Source organism: Manis pentadactyla, chromosome 9 (genome assembly GCF_030020395.1).
Source record: "Manis pentadactyla isolate mManPen7 chromosome 9, mManPen7.hap1, whole genome shotgun sequence".
NCBI lineage: Eukaryota > Metazoa > Chordata > Mammalia > Pholidota > Manidae > Manis > Manis pentadactyla.
In genome coordinates, this window is record NC_080027.1 from 40,943,550 (window position 1) to 40,961,226 (window position 17,677).

General features: G+C 38.7%; 1 protein-coding gene across 2 annotated transcripts in view; it reads left to right on the forward strand.

Annotated features, from left to right (window-relative positions):
- The window catches only part of FCHSD2 (FCH and double SH3 domains 2), a 359,006-nt gene that overhangs the window by 9,524 nt on the left and 331,805 nt on the right, over window positions 1–17,677 (forward strand). The window contains exons 1-2 of one of the 2 annotated variants that reach the window (XM_036888618.2): window positions 713–1,233; window positions 2,980–3,077. In XM_036888618.2, the coding sequence (XP_036744513.2) occupies window positions 1,213–1,233; window positions 2,980–3,077 (119 nt within the window). In that variant the 5' untranslated portion in view covers window positions 713–1,212. Of the gene's footprint in view, window positions 1–712; window positions 1,234–2,979; window positions 3,078–17,677 lie in introns of those variants that run through there. The other variant, XM_036888620.2, reaches the window with a different exon arrangement.

The window sequence follows — 17,677 nt, forward strand, 5'->3', positions numbered from 1 at the left end:
TTTTTTCACCTTTGTAGGGCAGCTAGGATCTCCCCTTCACCGCCCCTCCCCCGCATAGTCAAGCACCTGCAGGCGCCTGCGAAAGAACTAGTTTGTGCTCTCCCACTTCAGGCACGTCTATGTGGCCGGCCCATCCGCTAGGGATCGAGAGGTGTTAGATGACCGAGAAACAGCCAAACCGGAATTCTCCTACTGCCACAGGCGTGCTGCCCCCTCCCCACTGTAAAAGCTTCACTCGGAGTGTCGTCCGCCTGCACAGACATACACACACCAACACGGCAGCCACAGGAACTGGCTGGAGACGGGGGCGGCTTGTGCGCGTGCGTCGGCGCGGAGCCCTCTTCCGCCCATGTGCGCGGCCCCGGCCGGAGGCGCGCGTCGCGACAGGCTGGCGGGAAAGCGCGCGGGAAGCCCCCGGCTGGCTCCGTGTGGAGGAAGGAGGATGGGAGGTGTTTGGAAAGTGCCACTCTTGGAGAGAACGGGGGGTATTTTTTTGTCCTCCCCTAGTGTTTCTACTCCGCCTATTCGCCGACCGATCCGTTAGTTCCCCCTGTCTCCCGCCGCGATACGGAGTCCCGCGCCGCGGCCACGCTCCCTCCCTTCAGCTAGCTCCGTCCCTCGAATCCGGCTGCGGTCTGAGCTGTCCCCTCCGCTGCCTGAGCGGGGCGCTGCGCTGTGTCGTGAGGCCGGAAATTCCCGCGGCGGCCCGAGTGAAGGAGCCGCAGCGGAGAGCGCGGCACTGCTTTCCACCTCCTAGGGCCGGGCGGGGGCGTTGGGCCCAGCGAGGGCCGGGCTGCCTGAATCCGGGCAGGGGGGACCACGTCTGCGAGGAGCAGCCGAGCCGGCGGCGGGCGGGGAGCCGGACAACGCGGCAGCTCCTCGAGAGCCGCTCGGCGAGCTGGGAGACCCCGCGTCCCAGCTCCCGGGCCCCCGCCCCCTCGCGGTCTCCGCCTCCTTCCCTCACACACCCCCCGGGCCGCGCGAGCCCAGGCCTTCCCAGCGCTCCTCCTCCTCCCCTTCACACTCGCTCTCCGACCCGGGGCTCCTCCTGCCGCCCGCCGCCCTTGCTCTCTCCGGCGCGAGTCCTCGTTCTCAGGCTCTCCGCACAGACACACGCCCGCACTACCGCGAGGCCGTCCCCTCTTCTCGGCCCTCCAACTCCTCGTCCTGGCTAACCCGCCGTCGGGGGAGGATTGATGTCCCTTCAGCATCATGCAGCCACCGCCGAGGAAGGTGAGGGTGCAGCTGGCAGGGGGCTTAGAGGTTTTGGGGGGATGCGTTAAAGGAACATTGCTGGGGCGACCGCTGCGCCTCCTCCCCCTTTCCGCAAGGGGCCGTGACCACCGTGTTCTCGGGCTTGTCACGGAGTTGCCTCCAACTCCAGGCCTGGGATGCGCCGGTGAGGTGCCTTTCCCACAGACGGGCTGCAGGGCTCGGCCCCTCTACCGCGCAGGAGACCCCCAGACATTTCACAAGAGTTTCGGGTGTGCATTTGTGTGTGCGCGCGCATGGCAGTTCTCCTTGCTGCAAAGTGCATTCTCGGGGCTGCACCGAGGAGTGGTGGGCGAAACCCCGCAGCTTTGTAGAGCCTTGTGCTTGTGTGTGATTGTTTAGTCTGCACCAGGTTTGAGCCCTCCAGCTGCTTGTCGCCACCCTCGCCCCTTTGCAAATTTGCAGGGAATTTGTTTCCAGTCTAGCCGTAAGGTTTGGCCTGCCTTTCCCTCGGGGCGGCCGAAAAGAAGTTGAAATAATCACCACCCCCCACCCCAGGGGAAAACAAATTAAGCATTGACCGGCCCGCCTAGCTCCCTGCTCTCCTTCTGCCCCGCCCCTCCGGCTGGGGGCGAGGAGACAGCAGTGGTGGTGTCCCCGGGAGAGCGAGAACCGAGCAGTGCGTGGCGTGTGCACCAAGATCGCGGCTTGGGGTGGGAGTGACGGGTGCCCCCGGCTTGTCAGTAGCTTTCCTGATACACTCTTCGAGAACTGTTTCACTGCCTTCTTTCCCAGCTTTCCCAGAGGCTGAAGCCGTGTCCTTTTTTTTTAAAATCCTGCAGATGGTTACTGAGTGTCTACTCTGGGCGCTGGGTGGAGGAGGCTGTTCTGCCCTCCCCTCGTGGGCAAACATTTGCTGAATGCCTAACTCACTCGTGTCTGCTTCCTCCTTTTCTTTCTCTTTCTTAATCCGGGTTTCTCCAGTTAAGTGAGTCTTTTTTCTTTCACACACGTACCCCCATCACTCTGGGTTGCCCTGCCTTGGTGGCGGGGATTCCAGGCCCACGGTAACCTGGAACCCTGGGGGTCCGGGCCTGGCGGGCGAGGCACTGCTGTTCCGTTTTGAAGTGGAGCCGCCACGGGTCCGGCTTGCTGGAGTGGTTTAAAAAGCACTGCATATGCTGGAAGGTCACTTTTGCTTTCTCCTTTGTGAGAAAGAGATTGTGATTTGATGCGCTGTCAGCCAGTCGAGGGCATTATCCTGAGACAGTGCATCTTTCTCGCAGCCATTATGGAATAATTTATGTAGTCGATTCATGCATATAATTTCATGATTGTGTAAATTTCGGTCATGAGGTATTAAGTATTCTTATGCTCCTTTTTCCTGTCTACACTCTGCTCACCTCTCCTGGTGGTTAATAACTGAATCCTTTCTGGAAGAAATAGTAGACATACTCTTAAAACTCTTAAGACCTAGATAATGTGCAGAGCTTGTGCATGATATGGAATGACTGGCAGTTTATTTTGCACCTCTTTAACTGTAATTTTTTATACTCCTGCACTTTCATTTAGCCTCTGTTTTAGGTTATTTGGCTAGTTTTTTCATTAAGTATCTTCAGCAAACAAAATTAGGTGACTAATAATAAACTTGTGGTCTTAAAGGGAGAAGTGAGTTGGAGCTATATTCTGACAAGTATTAAGTATTTTCCTTTAGTAATTTTTGTTGTAGTTGAAGTAAGGCATTCATAAATATATGGTATATTTTAGGTGAAAGTTACACAAGAACTGAAAAACATTCAAGTTGAGCAGATGACAAAACTTCAAGCCAAACATCAAGCAGAATGTGATTTGCTTGAAGATATGAGGTAAGGTTATAGTGAATAGTTTGAGAACTTCTGTATCTGTTTCAAAGAACCTTTGAGTTACCAAGCCCCAGGAACTGATGATGGAATTTCCTTTTGGATTTCCTGCTTTAAGACTGTTAGAACTTTGACTCAGCTAGAATTTATAACTGGAACTAACATAATACAAACTTTTTTCCCTTTAGTGGGGGGAATCTATAATGTACACATACTGTTATGAAAAAAATAAGGTTTAAAAGTGTATCAGTTAAATTATAATCATCGAAGTAGAAATTCTTATTTAAATAGTCATCCTGCTAAATTGTTAACATTTATTGACCTTAACGATTTCAAACATATTTTTAAACTGACACGCCTGGTTAATGGTTAATATCTGGGGGTGAGCCAGTCAACCTCGGATGAGTATATACTAGCTCTATTTGTTAGAACATGACAAATTATAACTTTGCCTTTTCACATTAAATTAGTGGGAAATGTATTTATCATATTTTATCATTAAAGTTACTTATATTCATAATCAAAATAATTTTGAATTTATTAGATAAGACATGTTGCCGTCATTGTGAAAATCAGTATCTTTCTTTACATAGGAAAGCGTGACTAATTTTAATTGAGATAAATCCCACTGTTTTATTTAACAATCCTATAATACAAACTGACAGGTCAACAAACATATTTTAGTAAAGGATGGAAGATGATTTGCATGTTGAAACAGAGTGGCTGCAATTCTTATTTCCCTTTAGTAACACTTATCAAATTGGAATTGGGTCTGTAAGCCTCATCAGTTGCCTATTTTTCCTGTGGCTGACAACCTCACTTTGGTTTCATGAAAAATATTAACTGTATGTTGTTAACCCTAAAATTATTTGTGTTTGGAAAGCTGGATTTTTTGGAGACCAAAGATTTTAAAATTAAAGAGTTTTTTCCTTCCCCATATTTAATTTAGGTGTTATTTATGAGTGTTTCTACTGTATTATACTTGTCTTTTCAAGGTTTTCTAAAGCATTTAAATGGTCTTATCCAAAGTTGGATGTACCGAGATTATTGTGTCCTAACTGAAAAGTACTCTATTTTACTAATGTATTTGTTTCTTTCTGTTTTTCTTGTAGCCACAGAGAAAATTTGAGACTTAAATAATTGTGCAAGACACTTGAAACTCTTCATATTGTTAAAAATTCAGTTTTTAACATCTATTAAGTGAACTAAGATATCTTAGTAGAATTCTCAAAAAGTAATGAATTATCAGAAGCAGTTCAGGAAGTGAAGTGTGTAAGCGAGGATCCTCTGTGTGGGATGGATGGTTGATGGTCATTAAGTTCTGTTAATTATACCTTCTAAAGACTTTTTGTTTGTATGCTTTTCTCTTCCCCGCCATTGCTTATACCTTGGTACAACTTATGATCAAGTATATGGACACACAGTCCATGCTGTTTAGTTGTTTTTATTATTGTTGACCCCATCACATTTCACTTGCATATTGCAGTAATATTCTAATTATTGCAGTAGTGTTCTCATATCTTCCACCCCACAACCTTTCCTTTTAAATCTGTCTTCCACATGGTCACCAGTTAGCTTTCTAAAAGCATTATTTATTCTGTATTAGGTTCTCTGTGGCCTTCTGAATAAAGATGAAACACTGTCATAGCATATATGGCCCTCTACAGCCTAGCCGCAAGCTTCCTTTCCTGGCTTAATTAACTACCATTTTATGCTCAAGCATTCTTCCTCCTTATTCCCCTTGTTTTGGCTGCTCTGGACTTCTGATTATCTAAATGGGCTCTACATTTATGCATTTGTGTTGCTCTCATTGCCTGTTGATACCATTCTTCTCACTTTTTCACATGGCGAATTCTAGTTACCACTACGTTTTTGCAAGTTTGTTCTCTGTGAACTGAATGAATTTGATTTTGCACACGCTTCTGGCTTCCCTCATGTGAATTCCTTGAAGTTGGGACTAAGTCGTACTGATTTTTGTATGTTTGTACCCTTTGTTTAGGCTGGCAGGATTGTTAAATGAATGTAACTGGTTATATGTAAATGCACCTTCTTTGTTTTTAGGCTTATAATCTTCCTTTGTAAGGGGCTACAGTGGTGTCTGTTGGAGCTTGTGTTATACTTTGATTCATGTGGACATATAGTATGGTATTTGATGTAGAATAAATCTGTATTTATATATAACATGTAAATACAGAGATCCTTGGTGCTCCAAGGATTAATGGATTCTTTATTATTTTAAAGGAGTCAGTGTGTTTTTCTTTTGTATTAAATTAATGGCATGAATCCCATGGAGTTGTGAACAGAATACTGTATTACCTCCTAAACCTTGAGTTTAGGTTTCTGATTGGCTTTTTTTCTTTTTTAATGATAATAATAAATTGGAGGTTGAAAATTGTCCACTCTTGGTGTTCGTGATAACTTTGGTTGCTTGAGGAGGAAGGTAATCTGGCTTTTCTGTCCTAGCAAGTGAAATGACCTTTAAAAAGTTGATTAGAAATCTCTGAATTTGGGTTTCATATGTATTATATTATAATGTATCATGCCTACTTTTTCTTTTCTGAGGCTACTACCCTCCTCCCTGAAATCTCACAAACAGCACTCCTTCTTACCTGTGCTCCCCCAACCAGTGATAATCTCAATTTAAGTTAGTATGAATTCACTAAAAAAAGTACAAATAGCTTTTTATTAATATAAGGAAATTAGTAGTAGACAGAGAAGAGTTTTTATGATACAGTTTTTTTTTTTTCCTTTGCTCTTTTCCTCTTCAGTCCATTTGTTCCAGGGATGCATTTGGAAGCTGGTGTATTAGGAGTAAAATATGAGAAGGAAAAACAACTCATTTGTTGATCAGGGACATTTCATGCTTTGGGGAGATTTCATACTGTTTCCTGTTGATTTTTTCTGTCAGCAGTAGACAAACACACTTTATTTTCTTTTTAGTTTGTTATTATTTTCTATCTTTGCTTTCTAAGGCCACTTATAAATCAGTTTCTAAGTACTTCAGCCTATGTATTGTTTATTAGTCTTATATATTTAGTATCATTTATTCTTATGATATACTAAGTAAAGAAAGTTTTTTGCAGGGACCCAGGGTATAAAGAACTTTTTAGCAGGTATTTTTAGGAGACTATTATGTACCAGAAAAATTATAGAATTTGAGAGTCAGGTGGGTTATCACATTTGTTGATTTTATACATGAAAATGGAAACTGAGAGCACAGTAAGATGAAGTGAATCATGTTGAAATACAGCTGTTTCTTCTAATTTCTAGACTAGAGCACTTTTCTCTATATCTGCATTTCCTAAGCTTTTAAATAAGGAACACATCGTGGGTCCCTATTTTTGAAACATTTTGCCTGTCAAAAGTATATTTTAATTCATAATTTCTTTTATTTTTCATTTTTCATACATTAAGCTGTCTATCATCTTTGAATCCATATTTTAAAACTACTAGTATGAGTCCAGTGAAAGGAAAAGATACTTAAAACTTTACCTCAAAAAGGCTGAATGTATGGTTTCTCATAGAATTTCTGAAAAATTGAAACTGGAAGCATCTGTCCTTCCTTTGTAGACACCTCCAGATCTAGTGACCTCAAGTGAGGAATTATATGTCACCTTCTCTAAACTACAGGTTTGTCGGAGTCACTGGGGATTGGATTCTGAAGGCTGTTTATGGATGCTCTCAGATGTTTGTCTTATAGACTGTTATATCTAGAAAGGAACCTTAGAAATAATCTGATCTAGAGGGTATTAAGAAATTAGGTTTATTGAGATATAATTCACATACCATACAATTAACCCACTTAAAATTTTTTAAGTATATTTACAGGGTTGTACAACCATCACCATACTTTAATTAGAACATTTTTGTCCCCCATAGAATAAACTGTACCTATTAGCAGTTACTTCCTGTCAACTCTAATCTGAAGGAATTACTTTCTCTCTCTCTAGAAATGGGATCTATATAAATGGAATTATACAGTATGTAGACTTTTGTTCTTGGCTTTTACTTAGCATAATGTTTTCAGGGATCACCCATGTTATAGCATCAGTATTTCATTCCTTTTCATTGCTGAATAATATTCCATTGTATGGACTAAAACGCCACATTTTATTAATCTGTTACTTGATGGACTTTTTGGGTATTATGAAAAATAGTGCTTCTTTGAACATTCATATACAGATTTTTGTTTGAACATATGTTTTCATTTATCTTGTGTAAATACCTACTAGTGGAATTGCTGGGTTATATGGTTTAACTTTTTGAGGAACTTGAAAACTGTCTGCCAAAGTGGAGGTGCCATTTTATATTCCCACTAGCAATAATGTATGAGGGTTCCAGTTTCTCCACATCCTTAGTGCTTACTATCTGTCTGTTGATTATAGCCATTCTAGTGGGTGTGAAGTGGTATCATACTGTGGCTTTGATTCATATTTCTGTAATAGCTTATGATGTTGAGCATTTTTACATGTGTTTATTGGTCATTTGTATGTTTTCTTTGGAGAAATGTCCATGCAAATCCTTTTCCCATTTTTCAGTTGGGTTATTTGTCTTTTTTTGAGTTGTTAGCGTTGTGTGTGTGTGTGTGTGTGTGTGTGTGTGTGTGTATACATTTATTAGCTGTATGATTTGCAAATATATGTATTTGCATGTTTTTCCTACTCTGGAAGAATCATCTGAGGGGATTATTTGATGCACTAAATTTTGAGAACCACTAAAGTGATGGAAAGAATAAGGACTTTGAAGATAGACAAGAGATTGAAACCCAGCTCTGTCACTTATTAGCTGGGTAATCTTGGACAAGTTCTAAGGTGCTCTGAGCCTCATATTTCATGTATGTAGAACAAGGTTAATGCCTGCCTTTTTGCTTTTTTGTAAAAGTTAAGTGAGATGTGAAATGCCCAGCATGATAGGTATTCAGCATAGATAGCTACTATTGTTAGTGGAAATTGAAGCCCAGGAAGGATTTTGTTTTATTCAAGGTAACAAAGGAAGTTATTGTGTTTCATTAATTCTAAGAAGCACGGTTTTTACATTCTTACATTTCTGAAATCCAGATACATCTTACAATTGCTTTGGCCTTTATGCAGTTGTCATTGTCTCTTTATGTGTAAAACTTGGAACAGGCTCGGAAGAAAATCCCAGAGATTGTGGTTGGAATATAAATAAATGTTGGATCATGCTTTTGATGACACAGAGGATGATATTGTGTGGAAAACCATGGGTATCAATGAATGATTCAAAAAAGTGATTCAGAAGAGTTTGGCTCTGAATGTGACCAGTTTTCTCACCAATTTATTTCATTTATCTTTTAAAAATTACACACAAGAGTAATGTATGCAAAGAATCTGAAGTTTAAAAGAGCTCTTTTAATAAGTGTAAATGGAAATTGTAAGTGCTAGGGTATTATATCAGTTTAGTTGGCAGCACTTTTTCTTATTGGGACATAATGTGTATTGCAGTCGGGTATTTTAGATGGATTGAAAACTGGAAGTAGCAGATCAGGTACTGGACCCCCAGTTCTTTCATTCATTCAGCAGTCATTACTGATTCTCAATCCAGTGTTCTTTCAATTTAGAACTTAAAAATGACGTGAATCATGAGAGGGAGAAATTTTTAAAAACAGGGCTGCAAGGAGAAAGATTAAGTAGGACCATACTTAATGTTTTTTTGAAAGGAAAAAAATAAAAGATTACTTGATTAAATTTAAAAGACAATGTTGAAATTCAACTGACTAGATGAATTTAAATTTTGAATAGATACTTGTACGTTATGATGAGTTATGGAGGGAGAGACTAAGAATGGGAGATACAAACTAGGCAGAGGGGGAAATAGAGCAGTCTGGTTTGAGAGAGTCTATACAGTGAAACTTTCTGTCATAGACCACTGCTTACTGAACTGAAAGAGTCAAGGTTTTAATGATACCTCTTCCTGTTGCTATTTAATGGTTTATGAACTCATAAACCATTGTTCATAGCTTCTTATCTGCTCCTAAAATTGGAATATTTGGTTTTGAATGGGATAGCCATTGCAGCCCACTTCAGGAGAGTTTGGTTTATGATTTGTAGACCTGAACTAAAGATACTTTCATGAGTCAGATGGAGTTAAATTAAGGATTAATAATGAAAGTTACCTACCACTAGGTTTAAGAATAGAAGTGTTGAAGAATTTTTGTGTGTACTTTTCATTAATTTGGTCTCTTTAGCCATACTCAGCAGTCATTACTGATTCTCAATCCAGTGTTCTTTCAATTTAGAACTTAAAAATGACGTGAATCATGAGAGGTGTTGAAGGTGATCAATGTGGTAGGGTAGTTGTGACATACTGGAACAGCACTAGCATAGAGGCATACAATTCAGATGCAAATCCTAGTCCTCAGTCTCTTTAACTGTGTGACTTTGGCCACAAGTCACCACAAGTCACTTAAACTTCTCTTAGCTTCACATTTCTCATCTGTAAAATGGTAATAATTATAATACTTTATACAGTTACTTTGATAATTAAAGAAATTCATACAGAAGCTCTTTCATTGTGTGCAGAACACAACAGATGCTCAGTAAATGCATGTGGACTGCAATTTTGTGGAGTGATTGAGGACGTCAGTTCAGAAATTGTGGTCTGTGACCTACTCATCCCCTAAGGAGTTAAGCTATAGGTTAAAAAATGTACTGAACCTCAGAGATAAACTCTTCAAGTAATACTAAGGAATTCCTTCAAGTTGAGCAGTCCTAGGTATCTGCCATCTTCCTGTGTGTTGGTAATGATTCTCCTCATGATTTTGCTAGATGGTTTCTGCAACTCTTAAGCATAATATTCTCATCCAACAATGTTGGGTGGAAGAAGAGGAGGGATGGACAGTTTCTCCTTATGCAAATTTTCCCTTCCTTCCTCCCTTCCCTCTTACCTTATATTAGAGAAGAAAAAAGTCCCAGTTTTCTGTGCATGCCTTAGCTGCAAAGGTGGCTGGGAATGTGATTGTCTTCTTGGAGAGGGGGTCTTGCCAGTAAGAAAGAAGGTATTGTGACAGTATTATGGCTTTTGCCCATTATTGTTTGCTCTGTTTGCCATAGGGATCCATTTCGAATTTACTCCTAATTTCCCATAGAAGCATAAAAAATATGTTGAGGGTTAGATTAGGAAAGATATAGCTGGAATTCCAGTTGTCCCGAGCATACTGGGAATAAGGAACTCCTTATAAACCATTTGTATCCCCTTCTCCCAGTTCCTTTTGAATTCAGTGTCTTAGGTGAGGAGGTTTTTGTGTTTGCCATAGGTGATGTGTCAGTAGGCCAGTGACCTCTTAGTAATACAGGAGTGGTTAAATATCTTGCCACTTTTGGTCTTCTGATTGGAGAAATGGTGATCTGAGGGCCCTCTGGGCAGTTGTGTATTTGCTAAACTCCTTTTACTTTTCAGGTGAAAGCATTAATAAGTGGTGAACATGGCTAAACTGAAAGCAGAGGACAAATAAGAGCTAGAATTACTCCTAGGTGAATAGAATGCTCCATATTAATTAATTCAGTCTTGAAAGTGCAAAGTATGAAGCCTTTTTACCTGAGGAGGCCTCTGTGGTGGTAGTTGATGTTTTTCTTTGTAAATTGTTCAAATGCTCACTTGAATCCCACAGGGATCTGCTGTTCTGTTTTGTTGGTGTCAGCGTTCAGGAATGATCTGATGTATAAGCAGGAGTTACAGTTTGTAAGTCTGGTTTGTGCTGTTGGTTCTTCAGTGACTAATTTGGGAACTAGGCACAGAAACTTGTAACCCCCTCCTTTGTTCCATTGCTGCAAATTTCCTGTCATGTGTTGGTCAGGACTAACTCAGTAGAACCTCAACTGATACTTTGATTTCATTTTATTGTCTTTGCCTTGTTCCTTGGTTATTCTTTAACATTTCGTTTAATCTCCTTGGCATTCAGGTATGAGTGTCTTGTCATTCAGATGTTTTCTGTTTTGTGAACTTTGAAATAATCACAATTCAAAAAGAAAATGTTATTTCTGGTATTATGAGTAGTATTACCATGTCTGTGGTCCCACAGGAAACAATTGTGAGTGTATATCCCTTGGTTATATTTTAGTGGTTAAGTTTTTTCCTCCTATTGGTGACTGGAGAATGGGGGTGAGACAGACTTTTTATTGTATACCTTTTTTAGTATGTTTGAATTTTGAACCATGTGACTATTACTCTCAGAATTAAATGGTTCAGTATTGGTAAACATATTATTGCATGTCTGTTAACATAACAGATATTGTAAAAGTTTATATTACCTGATGCTAAAATATCATTTTTTGACTTTTAATTAGTGTTCAGTGAAGTTATTTTTATCATTAATAACTTTACAATTTATTTCTAGTATGTACAAGTATTAAGAATGGTTGATTTACAAACTTCTCTTCATAAACTGGTCTACAGCTGGTTGTTCAGAGTTCAGAGTTGGGGAAACAGGCTTTGTATACTACTGTGTTTCTCTCTTTCTGTATTCTGTACCCAAAAGCAAGTGCATTAGGTGGTTAGACTCCTGTCCAGCCTCAAATTTAATTTATCTGATTTCATCTGAAGGTTTTACATTATAGTCATAATTTAAAATATTGTTTCTGTGATGTTTTGCATTATTAACTAACTTTCTCCATGGGGGAATTAGAATGCCAAGGTTTTGTCAGTTTTGTAGTGGTGTTTTATGTAATAGTTTTTCTGAGCTGTATTAAGCTCATTGAATATTTTTAGTGTTCTGTGGTCTTCTCTTGCTTGCTTATTTATTTTCTCTTGCATGTTTAGCTATACCTCTGGTTTCAAGCTGTTGTTCTAGGTGTTACACTCTGCATCTTTAATTCATCACTGTATACCTTGAGTTAATATTATACCACTTAACATAAGACACTTTAAACAGTTACAGTACCAGTTACTGCATTCTAGACTTTGTTCTTCATATTTATAAACCTTGTAATATAATGTTAGTTTTAAAGAGATTAAGAGAAGGAAAGTCTTATATTTACCAATTTTGGTTGTCCTCTTTCCTTACTGAGACCAACACATAGGCTTGAATTTCCATCTGGTATAATTTCCTTTGGGCTGAAGAACTTTGTTCAGCATTTTTAGTTCACTTCTGCTGGTGACAGTTATCTTAGTTTTCACTTACCTGAAAATGTCTTTCTTTCACCCTCAGTTTTGGAAGATAATTTTTGCTGGATATAGAATTCTGGGTAAACAGTGGGCCCTCCATTGTCTTTTGGCCTTCATTGTTTCTGATGAGAAGTTAGCTATTATTTACACACCTGTTCTCTTCTGTGTAATGTGCCCTTTTTTCCACTTCATCTTTAGTTTTCCAGCTTGAATGTCATGTGACTAGTGGGCTACCTTTGTAAGGATCTTGTTTGTGGTTCATGGAACTTTTTGGATAATAGGTGATGCTTTTCAATAAACCCAGGAAATTTTGGACCATTATTTCTTCAAATATTTTTTTGTGCTTCATTCTTTCCTTTTTGGAGTCTAATTACACATGTTAAACTATTTATGATAATCTGTATTCTTCAAGTGGGATAATTTCTGTTGATCTGTTTTCTGGCTCATTGGTACTTTCTTGTAATTTTCAATCTACTTTTAATCCCCATCTAGGGAAGTTCTCATTTCTGATAGTGTAACTTTAAGTGCTTGAATATATTTATAATAGCTGTTTAAAAGCTCTTGGCTTCTGTTTTTAACATTAGAGTCATCTCATGGTCTGTTTCTATTGACTGCTTTCCTCCCCTTGCTTATGGGTCATATTTTCCTGCTTATTTTCCTCTCTAGTAATTTTTGATTATTGGACCTTATGGATGACACATCATAGGAAGTCTTAATTGTGGTGTGTTTCTTTAAAGAGTGTGGAATTTGGGGTTTTCAGCTGAAGGCCTGAGTGCCAAGGTATGCAGCAGTGTCTCCACTCTGGCTGAACTGGAGTCCACTTGGTCTCCCAGCAGTGTGCAACTTCTGGTATCTGTGCAGCTCTCAGGCCCACAGCAGTGACTGCTAGGCTTCATGGAGTCTCACCCTGGCTTATGTGTAGCCCTGTATTCAGCAAAGGGTACTCAGGGAATCCCCATGAAGATTTCTGCTCCCCCCCCACTTCTGCATTGTTGTGTCTTCCGCAGTACTTTGTCTTATAAATTCTTGCCATGGCAGTAGCCCAGAGCTCTGATGTCTGCATCTCAGTTTAGTGAGACCATCATGCTTGGCTTAGTCTCCACTTCCTGTGGTGCAGTTGGGAAAGTGTCCTCAGTAGAAAGCTGGAGCAAATGTGGTCCACACCTGTGTTGCTAGGTGTTTAATTCCTGAAAATAGTAGGGTCATATGTTTTGTTCAGTTTTATAGATGTTACTTGAGGAAGGGCTACTCTGGTTTCAGCTATTTTATTGGGCTAGAAATGGAAGTCTATTTTTCAAATGTATTGGTAGAAGATATTTGTCTTTAGTATATAAGTAAGATTATATGTCTATACATACTTAATACCTATATTATCTTAATCTTCTGCTTTTGTGTATATGAGTTTGGATATTCCATATATAAATATATGTAAGCACAGGAAGCCTTATGATGGTATAATTCAAATACCATGTAATTCACTCATTTAAAGTGTATAATTCAGTAGCTTTTAGTATATTCACAGAGTTGTGTGTCCGTTACCACAGTTTTGGAATATTTTTGTCACCACAAAAAGAAACCCTGCACCCCTTAGCCACCACCCTTCCCCCCATTTGCCCAGCCCTAGGCAACCACTAATCTATCTACTTTCTATAGATGTACTTATTCTGGACATTTCATATTAAATGGAATCATGCAATATGTGGTCTGTTGTGACTGGCTTTTTTACTTAGCATGATGTTTCCAGGGTTCATTAATGTTGTAGCATCTGTAAATACTTCATTCCTTTTTATTGCCAAATAATATTCCATTGTTTGGCTATACCACATTTTATTAATCCATTCACCAGTTGATGTACATTTGGGTTGTTTCACTTTTTGCTTTTATGAGTAATGCTTCTATGAACATTTGTCTATAAGTATTTTCATGTACATGTGTTTTCATTTCATAGGGTATATGCCTAGAAGTCAGATTGCTCAGTATTGTTACTCTGTGTTTGACTGAGGAACTGCCAGACTGTTTTCCAAAGGAACTGTACCATTTTACATTCATTCCTACCATGTATGAGAGTTCTGATTTCTCCACATCCAACCAACACTTTGTGTTGAATATTAGTTATATCTCAAAGCCTCCAGCAGCTATGCATTCTATTATTATTATTACTATTGTTGTTATTATTCCCAATTGATAGAGTGAAGAGACTGCAGCTCAGAATGGTTAATTGACTTGCCCAGGATCAGAGAACTAAGAAATGGAAGAACTGGGTTTGAACTTGAATGTATGCCTGACTTAAAATTTAAGTTATTTCTCTCATTGGAAACTCTCTCTAAAGGTATATGATACAACAGTTGAAATCAAGTGAAATTTTCATAGTATTTCCAAGCAGCAAGAAAGCCTATGTAGGCAGATAGTTTCTCAGCCTTTATTTGATCTTGGCAGGAATCCATTTACCATAAGACCATCATTTCCCTGGTTTTGATAGCTGTACTGAGTTTTCTTGAAACAGAATTATTTTAAATATTTGGGGGCACTGCGTTTTCGGTGCTTACCATGTCCAGACATTGTGGACGAAGTATAGTATCTTGTTTCAAGAACTACTTAGAATAGATACCAAAGGAGAGGTGTAAGATTCAGTGCCTTGAAGATCTTTAGTCTGGCTGATTCGTATGAGGGGTGGAAGAAGATCTAGGGTTTGGAGTTGCATGTTTTTTCAGATTGTTGAAGGACTGTGTGAAACACTGAACTTTTAGGATCTCTTGGCTCTTCTGATAATTGTATCTGGGGTTCAGGTTATATTTTGAGATAGTTCCATAGTTGAAAATGCTTTGTCTGTCTTTCTTGTTACAAATTAAGACCAGGAGGTTTTGTGGTGACTCAAAGCATACAAAGTTTCTAAATTGAGCTTAAATCTTAGTGTGCAGCAAGGTTTTTCCCTCTGTCAATCAAATTGTTTGTTTTTGACCTTTTGGTAATATACCTAAAATAAAATAGACTTCATAAAAATAAGCTCTTATTGGGTGGTAGAAATGTGTATAATCTCAGGATAGTGTATATTAGTTGGTAAGATAACGTTAATAAAAATAATTCTTGTAACCAATAGGTTACATGTAAAATTACAAGTTATTGCAATGGTTGTTACTTAGAAAATAAATAGCTGTTCACCAATTACATTGTTTCATTTTGTATGGCAGTATGCATGAGGACAAATATTCTTCTGAGAAGACATAATAATCCTAAATTTACTTTCAGAAAAATAACCAGATTTTCAAAGTTCCATTATAAAACTTTGCTAACATTTTTAAATGGCTTGGACAATGGCCTGTTTTGTTAATGTGGTGCCCTTGGTCATTGACCTAGGCCTATTCTTGGTATATTAGTACACATGCATTAAAATTAAGCCTTCAAATTTATATACTATACATCATATGGTTTTAAGGAAGGAGGAAGCAAGGTAAAAGACCTCAGTGTTTAATTTAATGTGAGTAACTGTCAGGCAGAAGGCTGTAAAAGATTTATGATGTGTCTTCTAAATGTACAGTGTAACTCAAGAGTAAGAATAAGATGTGTCTTTCTCTAAAGGTGGTTAAAGACAAATGATGTAGTAAAGAATTGTTAACTTTTATTTGCATCCTTTAGTAATAGCAAAAATTTTCATTTGATTAAGAAGTCTGATACGTGTTCTCTGCCATGATCCCAAAGAACTGTGTGTTCTGCTTTAATAAAAGATATTTGACTAATTAATGTCTCCCACTGTTTACCTGGCAAAGAAAAAAACCTGGCATCTTAAATTGGGTCTTAAATATGAAATATCATAGATTAAAACATTTAAAGTCATGATGTTAAAAGGTGAACTTGATTATGGATTTCCTGATAAGATGATTTTGGCAACTTGATCAGTACTGATAAATCTTAATGGAAAGTAATTTTTTTACTTGAAAATGCAATTTTAGTTGGGGGTTTTAACCCCTTCTTCCCCAGATCTTTTGTGTGTGTGGGCATGAGGTCAACACTTGAAAAATGAGAGGACACAGTAATCATCTATCATCATGCAATTTTTATTAAATTGATCTAAATACTATTTAAAGGATGTTATGAAAAGCTTTGGAAGATTGCTTGTGACTCTCTTCATCTTAGGGCCTGTTCATGACAAACTTACACTTCAATTTCTCTGTGATAAAATAACCTCTTTTAAGTTGACTGTTCCTTTCTATAGTGCATGAAGAGCTGAAAGGCCAAAGAAATTTAAAGGTGTCCAATTAAAATAAGTCAGTTGGTCAATATATGTAACTAGAGAAAAAGCAGCTCTATTTTGATTGCATTTCATCAGTGTGAGAAATGATGCTCCTTAACCTCTGTGATGTTGGGAAGGTGGGGGTGGGGTGGAGAGGGAAAAGGGTGGTGATGTAATGAGGAAGATCATAGAGCTTCTTCAGATTCCTGAATATTGCCATCACAATGTGAAGACATTGTCTTTTTTGAAATATTTCAAATTTCCAGAATTAAACAGATTATTCAAGTGTAGGTGCTAACAATGCATTGTACAAGTAAAAGTCACCTGTGCACTTTACAACATTACAGATACTTAGGCCCTACTCTGAAGATTCAGAGTTGATACATTTGGGGCCAGGCTTGGACATATGTATTTTTAAAAGCATAGCAGGTGATTCCCATTTGTAAGTAAGAATGAGAACCTCTGTTCTAGGAGCTATCACAGTGTGGAATGCTTTCAGATCTTCTCCCTGACCTTAAGCATTCCAGGAAATGCTGCTTTAGCTAAGAGATTCTACAGGAGAGGTGGATTCTAACCTGGAATAATTGAGAGTGGATTTATAGGCTGAAAATGTCAGTGAAGTAATGGGTAATTCTTCAAGTTTTATTTTACTTTTAGCACAACCCTGTTGGATGTGTAAGAGGGTGGTAGTTTGGCTTATTACTGTTTTCTCCCTTCTTTTATATGTGTATAGTTAAAAAAAATATTTTATATATATATATAAACTGTGTTCCCTGGACTATTATCAGTGCTAACTGGGAACTTGTATAAAGTGTACTTTCTCTGGCTTTCTCCCAAACCTCAATCACCAACTCTGGGGATGGGGCCCAGCAGTCTGTATAAGCCCTTTTAGATGATTCTCATGTATGTTGAAATTTGAGGACCACTGTTATAAACTATCATAACTATTGCTTACAGTGGTGTTTTATTGTTTACTTACTGAATACTTAACTAATATATTGTTGATATTTGACCGCTTCCAAAATTTTAGTTTAGATAATACTGCAATGAATTATTTTGCACAAACACACAATATCCAAGGCCCTTAACAATCATTAGTTTGCTGACTTTATTGTCTTAAGCTTTCCAGGTTGCTCTTCTGTTAATAACATACTTACACATCTATTATTTCCTTTAAATCTTAGCAACTCAAGAGGTAGGTATTATTATTCACTTCATGTAGGTGAGGAATCCTAAGCCTAGAGAAATTCACTAATTT